The 24,905-nt window shown below is 45.4% G+C and overlaps 1 protein-coding gene across 1 annotated transcript in view; it reads left to right on the plus strand.

Moving 5' to 3' along the window:
* LOC139395012 (ubiquitin carboxyl-terminal hydrolase 45-like) overlaps positions 1-24,905 on the plus strand; it is a 55,687-nt gene that overhangs the window by 19,879 nt on the left and 10,903 nt on the right. The window contains exons 6-8 of the mRNA XM_071142841.1: positions 18,306-18,457; positions 19,889-19,984; positions 20,290-20,420. Of these exons, the coding sequence (XP_070998942.1) occupies positions 18,306-18,457; positions 19,889-19,984; positions 20,290-20,420 (379 nt within the window). The remainder of the gene's footprint in view (positions 1-18,305; positions 18,458-19,888; positions 19,985-20,289; positions 20,421-24,905) is intronic.

The following is a 24,905-nucleotide window of genomic DNA, read 5'->3' on the forward strand; positions in this document are numbered from 1 at the left end:
TAATAGTCTGTGGCCGATTTTCATGGTTCGGGCCAGGCCCCTTAGTTCTATTGAAGGGAAATCTTAACGCTACAGCATAAAATAACATTATAGATGATACTGTGCATACAACTTTGAGGCAACAGTTTGGGGAAGGCCCTTTCCTGTTTCAGCATGACAATGGCGCCGTGCACAAAGCAAGGTCCATACAGAAATGGTTTGTCGAGATCGGTGTGGAAGAACTTGACTGGCTTGCACAGAGCCCTGACCTCAACTCCATCGAACACCTATGAATTGGAATGCCGTCTTCAAGCCAGGCCTAAGCCCCCAACATCAGTTTCCAAACTCACTAATGCTCTTTTGGCTGAATGGAATCAAGTCCCGCAGAAATGTTCCAACATCTAATGGAAAGCCTTTCTATCAGCAAAGGGTGGACCAACTCCATATTGATTCCCATGATTTTGGAATGAGATGCTCTACGAGCAGGTATCCACATACCTGTAGTGTAGTGTATCTTCTGTGTGTGTGTTTTGTATTTGATTTCATCAAGACAACCATGTGTATTTAATGATGTAAGATGTGTCAAGAAGAAGTGTCAAGAAGAAGTATCTTATCACTCGTTCGCCTCTTAGGCCCCGATTTGCCCTGTGTTTCAACTATTTCTAAGCATAGAGAGATGTACTTAGTTTGTCTCAGCCAGCCACACCCCATGGTTTGAGTGTTAGACTAGTGCACAGAGCTGTCAGTCTCCTAAGTACTCCCCAACTATAATCCTTCTGTGCTTGTCCCTGCTGGCCTGCTCTGCACTGACGACTGCCTCCCTCTTGCCGAGTTGGGACGGTCATGGAGGAGTAACAGCTGGCCCAGAGAGCCATCTCTCCCTAAACAGCGGAAACTTCTCCAGCTGTCATCTGCTCTCTCCCATATGACCCAGCTCTTTTTCCAGCTGCCGCCCTGGCCTGCCGCACGTTAACCCACTTCCACCGCAGGAGACCATGCTCGCAGTTTGCTCTGGTGTGTGTGTGTCTGTGTGCTGCTGGGACCAGGACTGGCCCCCACTAAGAAGCCACCCCAGCACATAATGGGTTGAATGCAACCCCTGGCTCCCTGAACAAACTATTAGGCTCTGGTCTCACAGGAGATTGAGATACACTTTAGGTGTTGATTTTTCTTTGGCGACCTCAGAGAACTTGGCTCGTACGTGACTCGTATGTAGCTCATACAGTTAAAAGTTTCAAAATTCCTTTGCTGCACCAAGCTACATTGATACGGACAAACTCTTGAAAGGTGAGAACATGCAAAAAAAACGTAACACATTTTCACTGCACTTGACATACTAAATGAACAGTAAGCGCATCTTAGCGAAAACATTTGTCAGTGCATATACAGTGTATTCGAAAGTATTCAGACCCATTGACTTTTTCCACATTTTGTTACGCTACAGCCTTATTCTAAAATAAAAATAAATAAAATAAATAAAAAAACTAAGTCATGCGGTAGAAGGAATTGTCCGTTGAGCTCCAAGACAGGATTGTGTCAAGGCACAGATCTGGGGAAGGGTACCAAAAAATGTCTGCAGCATTGAAGGTCCCCAAGAACACAGTGGCCTCGAACATTCTTAAATGGAAGAAGTTTGGAACCACCAAGACGCTGGCCCCACCCCCCAAACTGAGTAATTGGGGGGGGAGGGCCTTGATCAGGGAGGTGACCAAGAAGGTCACTCTGACAGAGGGGGCAGACGGAAGCCACTCCTCAGTAAAAGGCACATGACAGCCTTTTACAGTATTCTACCTTAATACCTTAGATGTGTTAATATTTCTGGGGGTGGATTATCCCTGATGTCATCTGTGCGCGAAGTATGTTTGTTGTTAAACGCCAAAAGCTGAACGTTAGACTTCGGTTTATTGTTTTTGTCAAGCTGACACTGTTTCTATATACTTTTATTTTATTTTGGATCCTGTGGCTCTGTTGGGCTTAGTTGCTGTGAGCGCTGCTGCCTGACCCGGGATCCCTCCAGATTCCACAGAGGGGGAGATACACGGAAGCCCAGCTAGCCTAACTGGCTCGGCGGGCTCAATTGGAGATTGCTATTGAACATGGCCAGCACTGCAGGAGCTGTGTTTACTTTGCTTTGTTCCGTGACAATGTGGACCGCACTGACTTTCAATGTAGCAACTGCTTGCTTGCGGAGGACTACAGGGGCGAAGCGGCTACTCTTAGCAAGCAAGTAGCAAACCTTACACAAGCTAATGGGGAATCCACTCCCGCCTACCTTTTCGTTTTCTTCCACCCCAGTAGCCGGACGCCGCTCTGGTCTGGTGGAAGTGTCACCGCCGTGTCGGCTCTCCACAGTCGACTGGCCGGTGCTCAGCAGGGTTCCATCACCGAAAGGGTTTCCCCCTTCCCCCTAGAACGGAGCTCTTCTCGGCCCAACTCGCTGTGGAAGTCGAAGACGGTGTCCTCTGGCAACAGGGGTTTCCTTGGAGATGTTGAGCCCGGACCTGACACAGACCAGGAACAGCTTTGCCGCCCTGGATCCAGATGTTCCAGCGCCTTTCTTCCTTGAGGGCTTCCCATTCAAGATCGGATCCGGAGGTACCTGCGCCTTTGTCCTGTGTTCTGTCTCCCTCTCCTGTGGCTTCTACCTCGGGTTCAGATCCTCGGAGCTCCCACCCTCATCAGACCGTGAGGCTGCCTGAGAGACCAACCCATTTAACATCGCCAGCTGTCATCATAGGCAGCTCTATGGTGAGAAACATCTCTGTTCCCAAGGCAAAAACCCTGTGCTACCCAGGAGTACGAGTACAGGACATCACAAGGCTGCTTCCGACTGTTCTATGACAGATGCCGGTCCATGAAGTCAATAACTTGCTTGTAACAGATGACATTCATATTTTAACTATCTCTGTGTTGTCTCTCTTGTTGTGATGTGTGTTTTGTCCTATATTTATATTGTATTTATTTATTTATTTTAATCCCAGGCCCCCGTCCCTGCAGGAGGCCTTTTGGTAGGCCGTCATTGTAAATAAGAATTTGTTCTTAACTGACTTGCCTAGTTAAATAAAGATTCAATTAAAAAAATACATATCTTTGAGTTGACATTGGTACTACATTGGTAGCAATACATGGTTATAACATTTACCGAAAATACAGAAATTCCAACGAGGGCGGTGTTTGCTGTCTATATAAATAACCACATTCCTGTAAAGCTTAGAGAAGATCTAATGTTCGATACTGTTGAAGTAATATGTCTACAGGTTCATCTGCCTCACCTAAAACCCATTCTAATTGGAAGCTGCTATAGACCACTGATAAGGAAATGTGTTTTAATAAATTATTAGAATGTTACAGTCCTGAAACCATAGGTCTGAAACCATGTGATTGTATGAAATTAATTTGAATCATTAGATGATTATAATACATGTGTGTAAGGGTTAGACTCATTTGATGATTATATTATAATACTGTATGTGGTTTTAGTCAGAATCAATGTTTTGGGAACAATGCGTCTAGTGTTTTGAGAACAGACTATCTGTCTGAGCCCAGATCCGGGGCGACCTTGGCTGGGACACTGAGAACTTCCCAGTCCCAGGTCTCTCCCTATCTTAGGGGAGGGTAGGAAGACACTATTCTCACGTACTCCCCTAGGCTCAATTGGCGGGCGGATTTGATGGTTGGTGTGGAAGTATGTGTGTCACTATAAATTGAAGGTCCTGTACTGTATACGTCAGAACTTTCCGTGAATAAACATTTAACTTTGGTAGACTGGGCCTCAGTCTGTTTTCTTTTCTATTAGTATCTTACAAATCCTGATATAACAGACTAAGGGTAATCTAATTGAATTGGTAAATGAACAGGAGTATAGAATTCTCCTGACAACCACCAAGTGCTAACAGTTAGTTTCTGGATAATATGTGTGAAATGCTTGATAATGTATGTGATATCAACCGAGAAGTATATTTTCTGGGTGATTTTAAAAATTTACTGGCTCTCATCAAGCTGCCCACTCAGGAAAAAACTGTAACCAGTGCCTGCAACCTGGATCAGGTTGTCAGTCAACCTACCAGGGTAGTTACAAACAGCACAGGAATTAAATCATCAACATGTATTGATCACATCTTTACTAATGCTGCAGAAATTTGCTTGAAAGCAGTATCCAAATCCATAGGATCTAATGATCACAATATAGTAGCCATATCTAGGAACACCAAAGTTCCAAAGGCTGGGCCTAATATAGTGTATAAGAGGTCATACAATACGTTGTGTAGTGATTCATACGTTGATGATGTAAAGTATATTTTCTACTTTGTGGTGTGTAATGAGGAGCAACCAGATGCTGCACTTGACACATTTATGAAATTGCTTATTCCAGTTACTAATAAGCACCCACTCATTAAGAAAATGACTGTAAAAACTGTTAAAACCCCTTGGATTGATGAGGAATTGAAAAATTGTATGGTTGAGAGGGATGAGGCAAAAGGATTGGCAAATAAGTGTGGCAGCCCAACTGGTTGGCAGATGTACTGCAAATTAATAAATCATGTGACTAAGCAAAATAAAATGAAATTATACTATGAAACAAAGATAAATGATATGAAGACTGATAGTAAAAAGCTTTGGAGCACCTTAAATTCAATTTTGGGGAAAAAAGCCAACACGGCTCCATCATTCATTGAATCAAGATGGCTAATTTATCACAAAACACACTGATAATGCCAACTACTTTTCATCACTTTTTCATTGGCCAGATAAACAAACTTAGGGGATGACATGTCAGCAACAAACGCTGACACTACACATCCAAGTATATCTGACCAAATTATGAAAGACAAGAATGTAACTTTTGAATTCCGTAGTTGCAAACCGTAGTCTGGCTTTTTTATGGCAATTTTGGAGCAGTGGCTTCTTACTTGCTGAGTGGCCTTTCAGGTTACGTCGATATATGACTCGTTTTACTGTGGATATAGTTTCCTTCAGCATCTTCACAAGGTCCTTTGCTGTTGTTCTGGGATTGATTTGCACTTTTCACACCAAAGAACTTTCATCTCTAGGAGACAGAACACGTCTCCTTCCTGAGCGGTATGACGGCTACGTGGTCCCATGGTGTTATTACTTGCGTACTATTGTTTGTACAGATGATCACGGTGCATTTAGAAAATGCTACCAAGGATGAACCAGACATGTGGAGGTCTACAATTTTTTTCAGAGATCTGGACTGACTTCTTTAGATTTTCCCATGATGTCAAGTAAAGAGGCACTGAGTTTGAAGCTCGGCCATGAAATACATCCACAGGTACACCTCCAATTGACTCAAATGACATCAATTAGCCTATCAGGAGCTTCTAAAGCCATGACATAATTTTCTTGATTTTTCAGGCTGTTTAAAAGGCACAGTCAATTTCGTGTATATTAACTTCTGACCCACTGGAATTGTGATACTGTGAATTATAAGTGAAATAATCTGTCTGTAAACAATTGTTGGAAAAATTACTTGTGTTATGCACAAAGTAGATGTCCTAACCGACTTGCCAAAACTATAGTTTGTTAACCACAAATGAATGGATTGAAAAACTAATGACTCCAAACTAAGTGTATGTAAACTTCCGACTTCAACTGTACATGCAGATGAAGATGTGCATGTAGAAGTACTGGTGTGCAAAAGAGCAGATAAACAAAAACAAATATGGGGATGAGGTAGGTAGTTGGTTGGAGCTAAGCGCAAGCAGAATCCTAGAGGAAAACCTGGTTAAGTCTGCTTTCCAACAGATACTGGTAGATGAATTCACCTTTCAGCAGGACAATAACCTAAAACACAGAGACAAAAATACACTGGAGTAGCTTACCATGAAGACAGTGAATGTTCGTGTGGCCGAGTTACAGTTTTGACTTAAATCTACTTGAAAATCTATGGCATGACCTAAAGATGGTTGTCTAACAATAATCAGCAACCAATTTGACAGAGCTTGAAGAATTCTGAAAATAATAATGGGCAGATGTTGCACAATCCAAGAGTGGAAAGCTCTTAGAGACTTACCCAGAAAGACTCACAGCTGTAATCGCTGCCTAAGGTTCTTCTGAAAAGAACTGACTCAGGTGTGAATACTTTATGTAAATTATATTCCTCTGTACTTAATTTCCAATAAGTTTGCTAACATTTCTAAAAACATGATTTCACTTTGTCATTATGGGGTATTGTGTGTAGATGTATAAAATAAAATAATAATAATTAAAAATAATAAATTTTGAATTTAGGCTGTAATTACATCAAAATGTGGAAAAAGTCAAGGAGTATGAATCATTCCTGAAGGCAGTGAATCTCTGTTCAACAGCTTGTAACACTGTATACGACCATGAGCTGCATCACAGAGAGAGAGAGATGGAGGTCGGCCATGACTAAAGGTAAATGAGAGTGGTCAAACAATAAATACAGCCACGGTGTAATTGGCCTCAGCCGCAAAGCCCAGCTACACAACTGTCCACTTTAAGGAGTTAAACTGGGGATAAATGGCCTGTCATAAAACTTGGATAAAATACCACAGAAGCACAGCAGAAGGCCTGTGAAAGTCCCAGGTATACGAGCCATAAATAAAAGCCCCACATTTCCTATCAAACGCTCCCGACAATCCCAGCTGTTTTTTTCCCAAACAGATGAAACCTAATTCCTAACATGAGAACAAACTTGGGCATTTGTTCAGACAAGGCAGCAGCAATTACCAGACAGAGAGAGAGAAGGGGGGAAAGAGACTGTAATCAGATAGCCTAGTGATTTATGGTCTGTGTTCATGTTAAGCATTTTAGGTGTACATTGACATCACGGTGCGTTATTGCCAAATACCTGCCTGCTTACAATAAAACAAGTGTTCCATTTTCCCCCTACTGGTCTACTGCGGCGGAATTATAATATTCCAAATGAAAAATGGGAAAACATGGCGGGGAAAATGGTTAATAATAGGCGTTTGTCGTGGCATTCCAATTTCTTCGTTCCACGTTTTTTTTTAAGTACTCAATTCAGTCGAATCCAGAAATTGTCCAGCTCATCTGGGTTCTGGTTCCTGTGTGTTATTACCAATCAAAAGGTTCCTAGTTTTTATGAAGTTCTTTACGGAGCATATGACAAAGGGAGAAACTGATTTAACGGCTTGCTAAGTCACGGCATGGCCGAAAATATCTTTCCTCTTACACCTTTTTTTATTAAAGAATGCACAAGACTGCCCTTTAACGAGAAAGAGTTACTTGGTGGAGTCAAATACAAATACAAATTCTCCAATATAAATTGGAGAACTGTGGTATCATGGTGGACAATTGCTTAACAACAGTCAATCAAAGTACTGTCGAAGTGGCCTGCCTGTGAAATACCGGCTGATGGGTGTATGATGTTGCAGCTCATACCCTGCTCCTTGCATAATAGCAAGTAGCCATTCAAAGTGGCAGCCTGGTCATGAGCAACAGGGAATCCGTGAAAGGGCCTCCTAGGGTTGGATTTATTTGAATTCACTAATCCTGTAATGGCAAAGTTCTTCTCTCTTTCTCTGTGGCTGTGCTTCTTTGCGCTGAGATTGACAGGGTCCGGCCCATGCCCAGCCTGTCTCTCTCAGCCTCTCTGGAGAAGTTGCATAGCCGCTAAGTGGCATTTGACTCTTTAGGTTCCTGAAGGATGAAGGTGAGGGTTGTCGGGAGGGTTAGAGTGGGTTAGGGGGGAGGAGAAAGGGTTAGAAGTGGAGGGTGTAAGAGATGAAACATTCAACCCAGAGAGTTTGCAGCATGCATGGCTCAGAGTGGGAGAAGTAGACTAATGGGGAAATAATTTATGAACTATTTGCAGTGCACTTGAAAATACCTCCTGTGAAATCATGTTTGACAACCTGAACGGCTTTGAAGTCAAAGAAGTGGCAATAAAAATTAAACCTTCATAAGAGAAACCGGGCCTTTCAAACTCAGTGTGGAAGAGGTGAAAAAAGTATTGTTGTCTATCAACAATAACAAGCCACTGGGGTCTGACAATCTGGATGGAAAATTACTGAGGATAATAGCGGATGATATTGCCACTTCAATTTAAGCCTACTAGAAAGTGTGTGCCCTCAGGCCTGGAGGGAAGCAAAAGTCATTCCGCTACCCAAGAATAGTAAAGCCCCCTTTACTGGCTTAAATAGCCTACCTATCGGTATGTTACCAACCCTTTAGTAAACTTTCAGCACGCATGTAGGGAAGGACACACAACAAGCACGGCACTTGACTGATGATTGGCTAAGAGAAATTGATGATAAAATTATTGTGGGGGTCTTTTTAGACTTCAGTGCAGCTTTTGACATTATCGATCATAGTCTGCTGCTGGAAAGACGTATGTGTTATGGCTTTACACCCCCTGCTATAATGTGGATAAAGAGTTACTTGTCTAACAGAACACAGATGGTGTTTTTTAATGGAAGCCTCTCAAACATAATCCAGGTAGAAGCAGGAATTCCCCAGGGTAGCTCTTTAGGCCCATTGAAAAAAGCAATCTTTACCAACGACATGCCACTGGCTTTGAGTAATGACTGAAACACTTAACAAAGCGCCGCAGTTAGTTTCTGAATGGGTAGCAATAAATAAGTTAGTAAAAAATATTTCCAAAACTAAAAGCATTGTGTTTGGGACAAATCATTCAATAAACCCTAAACCTCAACTACATCTCGTAATGAATAATGTGGAAGTTGAGCGAGTTGAGATGACTAAACTGCTGGGAGTTACCCTTGATTGTAAACTTTCATGGTCAAAACATATTGATACAACAGTAGCTAAGATGGGGAAAAGTCTGTCCATAATAAAGCACTGCTCTGCCGCCTTAACAACACTATCAACAAGGCAGGTCCTACAGGCCCTGGTTTTGTCGCACATAGACTACTGTTCAGTCGTATGGTCAGGTGCCACAAAGAGGGACTTGGGAAAATTGCAGTTGGCTCAGAACAGGGCAGCACTGCTGGCCCTTAAAAGTACACAGAGAGCTAACATTAATGACATGCATGTCAATCTCTCATGGCTCAAAATGGTTGTCTGTTTAAAATACAAGCACACAGCTCAGACACTCATGCATACCCCACAAGACATGCCACCAGAGGTCTCTTCACAGTCCCCAAGTCCAGAACAGACTATGGGAGGCGCACAGTACTACATAGAGCCATGACTACATGGAACTCTATTCCACATCAGGTAACTGATGCAAGCAGTAGAATCATGAATCATGAAGTAACACAAACACAGGCACAGACACATGCATACAAACACATGACAACATACACACTATACACACACGTACGCATGGATTTTGCATTGTAGATATGGCCTTGGCAGAAGCTAATGGGGATCCATAATAAATTCAAATATAGCACGCTTGGGGTTTGTCAAAAGGCACCTAAAGGACCATGAGAAACAAGATTTTCTGGTCTGATGAAAAATCAAATCAAATCAAATCAAATTTTATTTGTCACATACACATGGTTAGCAGATGTTAATGCGAGTGTAGCGAAATGCTTGTGCTTCTAGTTCCGACAATGCAGTAATAACAAGTAATCTAACTAACAATTCCAAAACTACTGTCTTGTACACAGTGTAAGGGGATAAAGAATATGTACATAAGGATATATGAATGAGTGATGGTACAGAGCAGCATAGGCAAGATACAGTAGATGGTATCGGGTACAGTATGTACAAATGAGATGAGTATGTAAACAAAGTGGCATAGTATAGTATAAAGTGGCTAGTGATACATGTATTACATAAGGATACCGTCGATGATATAGAGTACAGTATATACGTATGCGTATGAGATGAATAATGTAGGGTAAGCAACATTTATATAAGGTAGCATTGTTTAAAGTGGCCAGTGATACATTTACATCATTTCCCATCAATTCCCATTATTAAAGTGGCTGGAGTTGAGTCAGTGTCAGTGTGTTGGCAGCAGCCACTCAGTGTTAGTGGTGGCTGTTTAACAGTCTGATGGCCTTGAGATAGAAGCTGTTTTTCAGTCTCTCGGTCCCAGCTTTGATGCACCTGTACTGACCTCGCCTTCTGGATGATAGCGGGGTGAACAGGCAGTGGCTCGGGTGGTTGATGTCCTTGATGATCTTTATGGCCTTCCTGTGACATCGGGTGGTGTAGGTGTCCTGGAGGGCAGGTAGTTTGCCCCCGGTGATGCGTTGTGCAGACCTCACTACCCTCTGGAGAGCCTTACGGTTGAGGGCGGTGCAGTTGCCATACCAGGCGGTGATACAGCCCGCCAGGATGCTCTCGATTGTGCATCTGTAGAAGTTTGTGAGTGCTTTTGGTGACAAGCCGAATTTCTTCAGCCTCCTGAGGTTGAAGAGGCGCTGCTGCGCCTTCTTCACGATGCTGTCTGTGTGAGTGGACCAATTCAGTTTGTCTGTGATGTGTATGCCGAGGAACTTAAAACTTGCTACCCTCTCCACTACTGTTCCATCGATGTGGATAGGGGGGTGTTCCCTCTGCTGTTTCCTGAAGTCCACAATCATCTCCTTAGTTTTGTTGACGTTGAGTGTGAGGTTGTTTTCCTGACACCACACTCCGAGGGCCCTCACCTAACCACGCGACTCTAACCAGAGCATAACGGACCTATTTATTATTTTATTTTATTTTTCATCCCCGGATTCCCATCGCAAACGGAACATTTTGAGCTCCTGGGCTACAATATCCAGACCCACGACCGGTCCATCGATGTCACTGCATGAAGAGGAATAAACAGATACCCCCATCGCGACGTCCCCAAAGGCTAACTCTCTAGCCCTTGCTATCTCCTTGCTTGCAAATTCGGCCTGCTAACTGCTAGCTTGTTTAGCCCGGTCCGCTAACTGCTACCGTGTTTAGCACCGTCTACTAACTGTTAGCTTGTTAGCACAGGCCTGCTAACCGTCTGAATCGCCGCGTCCCAAACACTCACTGAACCCATATTTACTTTCTATCCCTTTTCGATTTTTAATTTGTTTATACCTTCCGGTAACCTGCCTCACCCAATGTGATACGGAACCGCTATTATCTTTTCATTTTTAGAACACACTCAAGAACCTCCAGAAGCTAACCAGCTAACTGGCTACAAGCTATTTGGTCATTGTTAGTTTTCTAACCTGGATAACACTCGCCAGTCCAGCTTCCCTGCCCCATCCACCGCTGCCCCTTGGACACTGATCACTTGGCTACATAGCTGATGCATGCTGGACTGTCCATTAATCACGGTAATCCATTCTGCTTGTTTATGTTTTATCTGTCGGCCCCAGCCGCACTTAGGCTCTGTGTGTAGTTAATCCGACCCTCTCTGCCTAATCAATCGCCATTCTACCTGCTGTTGTTGTGCTAGCTGATTAGCTGTTGTCTCACCTACTGTTTTAGCTAGCTCTCCCAATTCAACACCTGTGATTACTGTATGCCTCGCTGTATGTCTCTCTCATATGTCAATATGCCTTGTATACTGTTGTGCAGGTTAGTTATCATTGTTTTAGTTTACAATGGAGCCCCTAGTTCCACTCTTTATACCCCTGTTACCTCCTTTGTCCCACCCCCCACACATGCGGTGACCTCACCCATTACAACCAGCATGTCCAGAGATACAACCTCTCTCATCATCACCCAGTGCCTGGGCTTACCTCCGCTGTACCCGCACCCCACCATACCCCTGTTTGCGCATTATGCCCTGAATATATTCTACCATGCCCAGAAACCTGCTCCTCTTATTCTCTGTCCCCAACGCCCTAGGCGACCAGTTTTGATAGCCTTCAGCCGCACCCTCATACTACTCCTTCTCTGTTCCGCGGGTGATGTGGAGGTAAACCCAGGCCCTGCATGTCCCCAGGCACCCTCATTTGTTGACTTCTGTGATCGAAAAAGCCTTGGTTTCATGCATGTCAACATCAGAAGCCTCCTCCCTAAGTTTGTCTTACTCACTGCTCTAGCACACTCTGCTAACCCTGATGTCCTTGCCGTGTCTGAATCCTGGCTCAGGAAGGCCACCAAAAATTCTGAGATTTTCATACCCAACTATAACATCTTCCGTCAAGATAGAACTGCCAAAGGAGGAGGAGTTGCAGTCTACTGCAGAGAGAGCCTGCAAAGTAATGTCATACTTTCCAGGTCCATACCCAAACAGTTCGAACTACTAATTTTGAAAATTACTCTCTCCAGAAATAAGTCTCTCACTGTTGCCGCCTGCTACCGACCCCCCTCAGCTCCCAGCTGTGCCCTGGACACCATTTGTGAATTGATCGCCCCCCATCTAGCTTCAGAGTTTGTTCTGTTAGGTGACCTAAACTGGGATATGCTTAACACCCCGGCAGTCCTACAATCTAAGCTAGATGCCCTCAATCTCACTCAAATCATCAAGGAACCCACCAGGTACAACCCTAACTCTGTAAACAAGGGCACCCTCATTGACGTCATCCTGACCAACTGGCCCTCCAAATACACCTCCGCTGTCTTCAACCAGGATCTCAGCGATCACTGCCTCATTGCCTGTATCCGCTACGGAGCCGCAGTCAAACGACCACCCCTCATCACTGTCAAACGCTCCCTAAAACACTTCTGTGAGCAGGCCTTTCTAATCGACCTGGCCCGGGTATCCTGGAAGGACATTGACCTCATCCCGTCAGTTGAGGATGCCTGGTCTTTCTTTAAAAGTAACTTCCTCACCATTTTAGATAAGCATGCTCCGTTCAAAAAATGCAGAACTAAGAACAGATATAGCCCCTGGTTCACTCCAGACCTGACTGCCCTCGACCAGCACAAAAACATCCTGTGGCGGACTGCACTAACATCGAACAGTCCCCGCGATATGCAACTGTTCAGGGAAGTCAGGAACCAATACACACAGTCAGTCAGGAAAGCTAAAGCCAACTTCTTCAGGCAGAAGTTTGCATCCTGTAGCTCCAACTCCAAAAAGTTCTGGGACACTGTGAAGTCCATGGAGAACAAGAGCACCTCCTCCCAGCTGCCCACTGCACTGAGGCTAGGTAACACGGTCACCACCGATAAATCCATGATTATCGAAAACTTCAACAAGCATTTCTCAACGGCTGGCCATGCCTTCCGCCTGGCTACTCCAACCTCGTCCAACAGCTCCCCCCCCCCCGCAGCTACTCGCCCAAGCCTCTCCAGGTTCTCCTTTACCCAAATCCAGATAGCAGATGTTCTGAAAGAGCTGCAAAACCTGGACCCGTACAAATCAGCTGGGCTTGACAATCTGGACCCTCTATTCCTGAAACTATCCGCCGCCATTTTCGCAACCCCTATTACCAGCCTGTTCAACCTCTCTTTCATATCGTCTGAGATCCCCAAGGATTGGAAAGCTGCCGCAGTCATCCCCCTCTTCAAAGGGGGCGACACCCTGGACCCAAACTGTTACAGACCAATATCCATCCTGCCCTGCCTATCTAAGGTCTTCGAAAGCCAAGTCAACAAACAGATCACTGACCATCTTGAATCCCACCGTACCTTCTCCGCTGTGCAATCTGGTTTCCGAGCTGGTCACGGGTGTACCTCAGCCACGCTCAAGGTGCTAAACGATATCATAACCGCCATCGATAAAAGACAGTACTGTGCAGCCGTCTTCATAGACCTTGCCAAGGCTTTCGACTCTGTCAATCACCGTATTCTTATTGGCAGACTCAGTAGCCTCGGTTTTTCGGATGACTGCCTTGCCTGGTTCACCAATTACTTTGCAGACAGAGTTCAGTGTGTCAAATCGGAGGGCATGCTGTCCGGTCCTCTGGCAGTCTCTATGGGGGTGCCACAGGGTTCAATTCTCGGGCCGACTCTTTTCTCTGTATATATCAATGATGTTTCTCATGCTGCGGGCGATTCCCTGATCCACCTCTACGCAGACGACACCATTCTATATACTTCCGGCCCGTCCTTGGACACTGTGCTATCTAACCTCCAAACGAGCTTCAATGCCATACAGCACTCCTTCCGTGGCCTCCAACTGCTCTTAAACGCTAGTAAAACCAAATGCATGCTTTTCAACCGTTCGCTGCCTGCACCCGCACGCCTGACCAGCATCACCACCCTGGATGGTTCCGACCTTGAATATGTGGACATCTATAAGTACCTAGGTGTCTGGCTAGACTCTAAACTCTCCTTCCAGACCCATATCAAACATCTCCAATCGAAAATCAAATCAAGAGTCGGCTTTCTATTCCGCAACAAAGCCTCCTTCACTCACGCCGCCAAACTTACCCTAGTAAAACTGACTATCCTACCGATCCTCGACTTCGGCGATGTCATCTACAAAATTGCTTCCAACACTCTACTCAGCAAACTGGATGCAGTTTATCACAGTGCCATCCGTTTTGTCACTAAAGCACCTTATACCACCCACCACTGCGACTTGTATGCTCTAATCGGCTGGCCCTCGCTACATATTCGTCGCCAGACCCACTGGCTCCAGCTCATCTACAAGTCCATGCTAGGTAAAGCTCCGCCTTACCTCAGTTCACTGGTTACGATGGCAACACCCATCCGTAGCACGCGCTCCAGCAGGTGTATCTCACTGATCATCCCTAAAGCCAACACCTCATTTGGCCGCCTTTCGTTCCAGTTCTCTGCTGCCTGTGATTGGAACGAATTGCAAAAATCACTGAAGTTGGAGACTTTTATCTCCCTCACCAACTTCAAACATCTGCTATCCGAGCAGCTAACCGATCGCTGCAGCTGTACATAGTCTATTGGTAAATAGCCCACCCATTTTCACCTACCTCATCCCCATACTGTTTTTATTTATTTATTTTTCTGCTCTTTTGCACACCAATATCTCTACATAACCATCTGATCATTTATCACTCCAGTGTTAATCTGCATAATTGTAATTATTTGCCTACCTTCTCATGCCTTTTGCACACAATGTATATATAGACTCCCCTTTTTTCTACTGTGTTATTGACTTGTTAATTGTTTACTCCATGTGTAACTCTGTGTTGTCTGTTCACACTGCTATGCCTTATCTTGGCCAGGTCGCAGTTGCAAATGAGAACTTGTTCTCAACTAGCCTACCTGGTTAAATAAAGGTGAAATAAAAAAATAAATAAAAAACCTCCTCCCTGTAGGCCGTCTCATCGTTGTTGGTAATCAAGCCTACCACTGTTGTGTCGTCCGCAAACTTGATGATTGAGTTGGAGGCGTGCGTGGCCACGCAGTCGTGGGTGAACAGGGAGTACAGGAGAGGGCTCAGAACGCAACCTTGTGGGGCCCCAGTGTTGAGGATCAGCGGGGAGGAGATGTTGTTGCCTACCCTCACCACCTGGGGGCGGCCCGTCAGGAAGTCCAGTACCCAGTTGCACAGGGCGGGGTCGAGACCCAGGGTCTCGAGCTTGATGACGAGCTTGGAGGGTACTATGGTGTTGAATGCCGAGCTGTAGTCGATGAACAGCATTCTCACATAGGTATTCCTCTTGTCCAGATGGGTTAGGGCAGTGTGCAGTGTGGTTGAGATTGCATCGTCTGTGGACCTATTTGGGCGGTAAGCAAATTGGAGTGGGTCTAGGGTGTCAGGTAGGGTGGAGGTGATATGGTCCTTGACTAGTCTCTCAAAGCACTTCATGATGACGGATGTGAGTGCTACGGGGCGGTAGTCATTTAGCTCAGTTACCTTAGCTTTCTTGGGAACAGGAACAATGGTGGCCCTCTTGAAGCATGTGGGAACAGCAGACTGGTATAGGGATTGATTGAATATGTCCGTAAACACACCGGCCAGCTGGTCTGCGCATGCTCTGAGGGCGCGGCTGGGGATGCCATCTGGGCCTGCAGCCTTGCGAGGGTTAACACGTTTAAATGTCTTACTCACCTCGGCTGCAGTGAAGGAGAGACCGCATGTTTTCGTTGCAGGCCGTGTCAGTGGCACTGTATTGTCCTCAAAGCGGGCAAAAAAGTTATTTAGTCTGCCTGGGAGCAAGACATCCTGGTCCGTGACTGGGCTGGGTTTCTTCCTGTAGTCCGTGATTGACTGTAGACCCTGCCACATGCCTCTTGTGTCTGAGCCGTTGAATTGAGATTCTACTTTGTCTCTGTACTGGCGCTTAGCTTGTTTGATAGCCTTGCGGAGGGAATAGCTGCACTGTTTGTATTCGGTCATGTTACCAGACACCTTGCCCTGATTAAAAGCAGTGGTTCGCGCTTTCAGTTTCACACGAATGCTGCCATCAATCCACGGTTTCTGGTTAGGGAATGTTTTAATCGTTGCTATGGGAACGACATCTTCAACGCACGTTCTAATGAACTCGCACACCGAATCAGCGTATTCGTCAATGTTGTTATCTGACGCAATACGAAACATCTCCCAGTCCACGTGATGGAAGCAGTCTTGGAGTGTGGAGTCAGCTTGGTCGGACCAGCGTTGGACAGACCTCAGCGTGGGAGCCTCTTGTTTTAGTTTCTGTCTGTAGGCAGGGATCAACAAAATGGAGTCGTGGTCAGCTTTTCCGAAAGGGGGGCGGGGCAGGGCCTTATATGCGTCGCGGAAGTTAGAGTAACAATGGTCCAAGGTCTTTCCTCCCCTGGTTGCGCAATCGATATGCTGATAAAATTTGGGGAGTCTTGTTTTCAGATTAGCCTTGTTAAAATCCCCAGCTACAATGAATGCAGCCTCCGGATAAATTGTTTCCAGTTTGCAGAGAGTTAAATAAAGTTCGTTCAGAGCCATCGATGTGTCTGCTTGGGGGGGGATATATACGGCTGTGATTATAATCGAAGAGAATTCTCTTGGTAGATAATGCGGTCTACATTTGATTGTGAGGAATTCTAAATCAGGTGAACAGAAGGATTTGAGTTCCTGTATGTTTCTTTCATCGCACCATGTCACGTTAGTCATAAGGCATACGCCCCCGCCCCTCTTTTTACCAGAAAGATGTTTTTTCCTGTCTGCGCGATGCGTGGAGAAACCTGTTGGCTGCACCGCTTCGGATTGCGTCTCTCCAGTAAGCCACGTTTCCGTGAAGCAAAGAACGTTACAGTCTCTGATGTCCCTCTGGAATGCTACCCTTGCTCGGATTTCATCAACCTTGTTGTCAAGAGACTGGACATTGGCAAGAAGAATGCTAGGGAGTGGTGTGCGCTGTGCCCGTCTCCGGAGTCTGACCAGAAGACCGCCTCGTTTCCCTCTCTTTCGGAGTCGTTTTTTTGGGTCGCTGCATAGGATCCACTCCGTTGTCCTGTTTGTAAGGCAGAACACAGGATCCGCGTCGCGAAAAACATATTCTTGGTCGTACTGATGGTGAGTTGATGCTGATCTTATATTCAGTAGTTCTTCTCGACTGTATGTAATGAAACCTAAGATGACCTGGGGTACTAATGTAAGAAATAACACGTAAAAAAACAAAAAACTGCATAGTTTCCTAGGAACGCGAAGCGAGGCGGCCATCTCTGTCGGCGCCGGAAGTAAACATTAAGCATGGCATGGCATGTATAGAATTGCAAGAAGATTAGCTTTAAAACGGCAACCAAGATTGAACTCGTTGGCCTGAATGCCAAATGTCACGTCTGGAGGAAACCTGGCACCATCCCTACGGTGAAGCATGGTGGTGGCAGCATCATGCTGTCGGGATGTTTTTCAGTGGCAGGGACTGGGAGACTAGTCAGGATTGAAGGAAAGATGAACGGAGCAAAGTATATAGAGATCCTTGATGAAAATCTGCTCCAGAGCGCTCAGGACCTCAGACTGGGGTGAATGTTCACTTTCCAATAGGACGACGACACTAAACACACAGCGAAGGCAACGCAGGAGTGGCTTCGTGCCAAGTCTCTGAATGTTCTCGAGCGGCCCAGCCAGAGCCAGGACTTTACCTGATTTGACCATCTCTGAAAATAGCCTGACAGAGCTTGAGAATATCTGCAGAGGAGAATGGGAGAAACTCCCCAAATACATGTGTCCCAAGCTTGTAGCGTCATACCCTAGAGGACTCGAGGCTGTAATCGCTGCCAAAGGTGCTTCGACAATGTACTGAGTAAAGGATCTGAATACTTATGTAAATGCGATATTGCTCCCAAAAAAATTAAAGCCTTTTTGCTTTGTCATTATGGGGTTTGTGTGTAGATTGATGGGGGGGGACTGTTTAATCCATTTTAGAATAAGACTAATGTAACAATGTGGAAAAAGTCAAGGGGTCTGAATACTTTCCGAATGCACTGTACATTTCACCTGCTTAATAGTTGCATTTGAAAATGTCAGGCACTCATTAGTAATCGAATACAAAACCTTGAGTTAGGCATGAGTACTCGATTCTAGTCTAGAGTTTAAAAATGACAACAACCTTGTGTATTGGAGGTAAACAACCCTTCCTCTTTGTGCCTTGCAGGAACCACATCGAAAATGATCAAGCTTAGAGAGGAGCCCAGCGACTATGCAGACCAGTCCAGAGGGAAGAGTCCGGTCAACAACAGCACACTGGTCCTGGTCAAAGGCATCAACAACCTCGGAAACACCTGCTTCTTTAACGCAGTTATGCAGGTGCTGTCATTATGAGATTGGTTTGTATACCGTAAACATTACGTCACTGGTGCGGCTGCTTATGGAATGCAACCATAGGGATAAGGTCATGTCGAGGTCATGGTGTGATGAAAGTCATTGCATACCTTACAGAGCTATTTATAACTTGTCAGAAATGTGAAGATCAACTAGCCCATGTCCGCTAACACTTTCTTGCTAGGTTTGTTAGCCCGTAGATTTTTTTTCTGATGTTTGAGTCGCTCAAATATCACATGAATAAACATTAAGCATGGCATGGCATGTATAGAATTGCAAGAAGATTAGCTTTAAAACGGCAACATGTTGTCTGCACCCCATAACAAAATGTGTGGAATTGCTGGAAATTAGCTTTAAACTTGCAACATTTTCTCTCCCCCAACAAGAGAGGTGTCATAAACAGGGCTTGTGCCCATAGAAATAGATGTGGCGTGGGTAGCCCTGGTCTAGGGAACGGTGTACTGTAAACATGGCGGCTGGTCAAACTACCAACTGCCATGTCAAGTGCTGCTCCTCCCTACAGTAAAATACCATAACATACCAGGCATCGGCAACACATATAAACAGGTTCTGCCATAATGCCATCGGTCATATTTGTTTTATGTCTTTACAATACAGCTGTATAGGCAAGGTCAAGTTATGCATATATAGTACAAGGGTATTATAAATGCATATGTGTGACTCATCTATCCACAGGAGAATAGGACTGGTATGGAACACATTCTCTATGTTGCAGTGCGTATTGGCTGTCTGGTCTTGGGGATTTGAAACTTACATTCCCTTTCTGTTTTCTGCCATTTTGTTAATCACCTTCTGGAGCTCTCTAGTGAATGAAACCAGACCGAACATTCTTTCTTTACACGTTTTCTTTTTCTGTCTCTTTCTATTCTCATTGTCTCCTTCAAAATTGCAATTTTGCTGGTGAAACAACATAATTGTCAGAGAGAAAGCTCACACTGCTGAAGTCATTGTGTCTTTTCCATAGCAACTGTCTTCATTGCCAGGATGTGACAAAACAACTGTCGCTTGAAAGGGAAGAAAGAGATGCTGCAGTAATATGATGGGACAATGGTGGCTCTGGGCAATCCTTTCTGTGTTTCAGTCACAGCTCATCGTTTCTTTGGAAAGGGCTTCTTTAGCATAATGGTATTTAGGCTAACACCTGCCAGTTTCTCAGAATTAAGAGATTTTTTCAATTGTAGACTTTCCAGGTTTTTTTGCATTTGTAATATTTTTCAGTTTTTATCATTTTTTTTTGTGAAGGGATGATGAAATAAAAAGGAAGAAGTGCAGGAAGATGTTAATTCGTGATTCTTCTAACTGATCAGAAATTATTCTTTCCTGTCCATGCAGGGGAAAACGATGATGACTAAATTAATGGTAAATCGTTAGTAACAGCTGATTTCTGTCCATCAGAATCTGTCCCAGACTCACATGCTGAACGACCTGATACAGGATGTGAAGGAGAAGGGACACAAGCTGAAGATCTGCCCCCCTGCCGAGTCAAACGTGGTACGTTCCACCCTCATCCGCTTGATGTGGTCCAGTCCACCACTGTAGTCTTTTACTGTACATGGCACAGGAAGCCACTTATTACTGTCTATATGGGTGGTTCTTTTTATTATTAGCATACAGGCTATCGTAAATAACCCTTAAGTCATGTTGTAGCCCACCCCCCACGTCTCCAGTCATCTGTAAAATGCAGTCGAGCCCCTTCAGCCTTTCCATGGTAGTGCAACAATGTATGAAATACATGCCTTGTCTAACACTCATATGTTCTCTCGCTCGCTCTCTCCTTTCCTGGGGTTGTCCTTCAGGGGGCGTTGACGGTGACTCTGCCCAGCACAGAGCCCCTGACCTCGGCCATGTTCCTCTTCCTACACAGCGTGAAGGAGTCTGGGAAGGGCCCTGTCAACCCCAAGATCCTTTTCAACCAGCTCTGCCAGAAGTAAGAGTCTACACATTTGTCTTTATTTTTTGTTTTGGCCATCTCGCAGCATTGGTGTTGATGGTGCCGGAACCCAGTATAGGCTATTGTATAGCCATGGGTGTGGACTTAACCTACTTCCTGTGCTGGTCCATGCTAAAATATATGTTATGAAAAGAACATATGAGGGCTGCCCTGTAGGGTGCCAGAGGAGGCACTACAGACCTGTAAAAGGTTGGCTAAAGCTTTCATAATTATGTTCTCTTTTATTGTGTACTAATGACAAACTTGATCACCAAGAGATATCAATAGCTTTCGTTGCCATCAATTCTTCCTTACTTGAGTGATGGAATCACCGCTGCGCAGAAACATTGCACTGTGGTTGCAGCGTTGGCGATGCATCAATGTTGGACACAGCCTCATATGCAGACAAGCTGCCCTGCTCCCAAGGATCGAGGTCAGCGTGCCCCAACTGGTCTGGCACTTCTCCATTGCAGTGGCAACAGTCAACCACACAATACAGGCAGGGGCCTCAGCATTTTACCTGCCCTGTTGTCAAGCTGCCATGGCGACCACTTCAGAGAAGAGGATGTCTCAACCTGCTGGACCCTACCAGCACCTGGTCCATCCAGTCTTCAGTGCACCCTGCTTCTCAACGCTGCTCAACACTAAACCCATTAACACCAACGAACTCCACACGGAACGAACAACAGACCTCACTGCACAAAATGGCTCTGGTGCACTCTGCTTCCAGCTGCAATCAAAACAGCATGGCATGTCCTTGTTCTCTTTAACACACCGCACCACCTGTGTAGGTGTTTGAACCTGAGCATGGTAAACCGGCTAAGTGGCTGGCCCAGGCAGCCCTCCCAGTTTCATGGCGAAAGCTTATGAACACGGTCCCCTCTGAACATGCTGAATGGTTGGTTAGGTCTCTCTTTAAACGTGTGGTGAATGGTTGGTTGGCTCTTGTTGTTGGAACATGCTGAACGACTGGTTTGGCCCAGGCTGGCTGTGATGTGTGGAGCCTGTTGGGTTAGGTAGGACCGGGCTCTGTACAGTTGGCTGTGTCTGGGTGGGATGGGGAACGTTCGGGTGGCTGGAGCGCGGAGACTGTCGGCCGGCTGGGTGCCTCTGGTGTGTCCAAGCACCTGGCCTTTTCATCTGCCCAGGTGTGTGTGAGTGTGAGAGCAACGCCACCCCTCACCTGGTACCACCTCACCCTGCAGCGCACATGCACTCAGCCGGGTGTGCACATAGGCATAACACGCATGCACGTGCACCGACACACGTTCACCCAGTGGACCTCACTTCATTCCTCACGCTCACATGCACATGACACCAACGCATGCCTTTATTCAAACCCTTCTTCCATGCACAAATTGACTCGGCACAATCAAATGCACATGCTACACCCCTCATTCCATGTCTCCACGCACACCTATGACTTGTCATCGCTCTCCTCATTCTGTCTGTTACTGCATGTCAGTGGGGCAGGGTCAAGAGTCGCTCCTCTATACAGGGACATTCTCCTGATGCTGTTTTATGATATTTCTCCCGCGGCGTGTTGACCTTCGGGATGGATAAAGCCATGTACACACTAGGCTGTGTGCATGTCCAATCCTCGTCTTTATTACCCGAGGTCTCGTAGCTCAGCGGCGTGTTGACGGCCCTGACCTGGGAATGTGCACCCTAGTTGCTTAACAACACACTGTTTTGTTAAACTGGCTACTTGGATAGGACCCCACGGTGTGTGTTTGTCCTTGGTATTTAAGGAAGATTGAGCCTAGTGTGTGTTGTGTTGTGTTCACCCTTGACCAGCTGAGTCACTCCCTGCCTGGCCTGCCCTTCTGGCTGCCCTGCTATACCCAAAGCCAGGCCTCCTGCGCCAGCTGGACGGGTCAGGCTCGGACCAGCGCCAGGCCCAGCGGTTTGGAAGGTCAACACCACACACTGTATCTGGTGCCAGTGAGAGACTCAGCTTGTACCCAGACCCGCCAACTGGGCCTATGCTGCTGTGGTGGGGGATGTGTGTATGGTGCATGAGAGGAAAAAGCGCTACAATGTATTCTGATGTAAATTGTCATGTGACTTTGGGCTGTCAGCAAAGCTTGCGTATGCTTACACGGGAACACTTTTACCCCCCATTTTCCTTACACTAGCATTCAGTTATAAAATTGTACATACACAATACGAACACACACACTTGCACAAATGCACTCCGCAAACACACACACACATACACACTGACTGACCTTCTTTCATTACTTGTAGTCTGTTTCTACCAACCTGTGTGTAAGTCCAACGCATTAGGAAAATAGCAGGGTACAACAATGGGCCACATCTCTAGCAGGCAGCCACACAAAGGCACATGGCCACACAGGTCTGTACATGCATGGACGATCTCCTGCCGGTGAAGCATTGAAGACCAGGCATTCGCAGAGGAAGGTCACATTCAGCTGGTCTCACAATGCCTGATAAATCATGTCCACAGAGCTGCAGCTGCCTATACAGGGCATTCATTCCATTTCTGATGTTCCATATCACGCTTTTGTCTGTCCTTGTGAGGAGTAGTCTATACGTGAATGAATGAAAAGGATTCAATGCACTCATACGTGTAGGGAGGTGGATAAAAAGCTGCATTCAGTGATGTGAGTATGGCAGAAGAGCGAGACGTCGCTAAGAAATAGACCTACACTTATTAAAAGGAATGTCTTTTTTTTTTTTTTAATGATTGCTTGTGGCGCTGTGACACTGTGAATGTAATTACCTATGAGCCAGGGTGTTCTATAAGTCAGATAAGTGTTGATTTTTTTTTATGTTAAAGATGTGTGTTTTTTTTTTACATGGATAATAGATGAGTGTTTTCTTTTTTACATGCTTGTGCTGGATAGATAAGTGGCTTTTATTATGCGAACGTGTGTGTCAATGGGAAAGCGACTCAATGTACACTACCGTTCAAAAGTTTGGGGGTCACTTAGAAATGTCCTTGTTTTTGAAAGAAAAGCACATCTTTTGTCCATTTTAAAATAACATCAAATTGATCAGAAATACAGTGTAGACATTGTTAATGTTGTAAATGGCGGATTTTTTATGGAATATCTACATAGGCGTATAGAGGCCCATTATCAGCAACCATCACTCCTGTGTTCCAATGGCACATTGTGTTAGCTAATCCAAGTTTATCACTTTAAAAGGTTAATTGATCATTAGAAAACTATTTTGCAATTGTTAGCACAGCTGAAAACTGTTGTCTGATTAAAGAAGCAATAAAACTGCCCTTCTTTGGACTAGTTGAGTATCTGGAGCATCAGCATTTGTGGATTCGATTACAGGCTCAAACTGGCCAGAAACAAAGACCTTTCTTCTGAAACTCATCAGCCTATTCTTGTTCTAAGAAATGAAGGCTATTCCATGCGAGAAATTGCCAAGAAACTGAAGATCTTGTAAAACGCTGTGTACTACTCCCTTCACAGAACAGCGCAAACTGGCTCTAACCAGAATGGAAATAGGAGTGGAAGGCCCCGGTTGAGTGGGAGGCCCCTGGTGGCATCGTCATGTTGGAGGGTCATGTCAGGAGGAGCCTGCAGAAAGGGTATCACATGAGGGAGGAGGATGTCTTCCCTGTAAAGCATAGCTTTGAGATTGCCTGCAATGACAACAAGCTCAGTCCGATAATGTTCTGACACACTGCCCCAGTCTGAGCACTGATGGAGGGATTGTGCATTCCTGGTGTAACTCGGGCAGTTGTTGTTGATATGTTCATCCCACAGGTGTGATGTTCGGATGTACCGATCCTATGCAGGTGTTGTTACACATGGTCTGCCACTGCGAGGAAGATCAGCTGTCCGTCCAGTCTCCCTGTAGCTCTGTCTTAGGCGTCTCACAGTACGGACATTGCAATTCATTGCCCTGGCCACATCTGCTGTCCTCATGCCTCCTTGCAGCATGCCTAAGGCACGTTCACGCAGATGAGCAGGGACCCTGGGCATCTTTCTTTTGGTGTTTTTCAGAGTCAGTAGAAACGCCTCTTTAGTGTCCTAAGTTTTAAATTACCTGTGACCTTAATTGTCTACCGTCTGTAAGCTGTTAGTGTCTTAACGACCGTTTCACAGGTGCATGTTCATTAATTGTTTAGGGTTCATTGAACAAGCATGGGAAACTGTGTTTAATCCCTTTACAATGATCTGTCAAGTTATTTGGATTTTTAAGAATTATCTTTGAAAGACAGGGTCCTGAAAAAGGGACATTACTTTTTTTGCTGAGTTTGTTGTATTGAATGTGTGTGTGGCAGTGTGTAGGCGCCCCTCTGCCTGTCGAGGTGGTGCAACGTGCCGGGGTTGCCTTGCGTCTGGTACTAACTCATCCGCTGTTAATTGTATTAGCACCGCAGCTGTCTGCATTGGTCAGGGCCAGATTGGGAGCAGCGCTACAGGGCCCTTCTGCCTCTCTTCCACTGGGATGAGCTTCTAGACTGCCCCGTTCCCACTGATCCCATTGGAGCTG

The sequence above is a fragment of the Oncorhynchus clarkii genome, chromosome 3 (genome assembly GCF_045791955.1).
Source record: "Oncorhynchus clarkii lewisi isolate Uvic-CL-2024 chromosome 3, UVic_Ocla_1.0, whole genome shotgun sequence".
Lineage (NCBI taxonomy): Eukaryota > Metazoa > Chordata > Actinopteri > Salmoniformes > Salmonidae > Oncorhynchus > Oncorhynchus clarkii.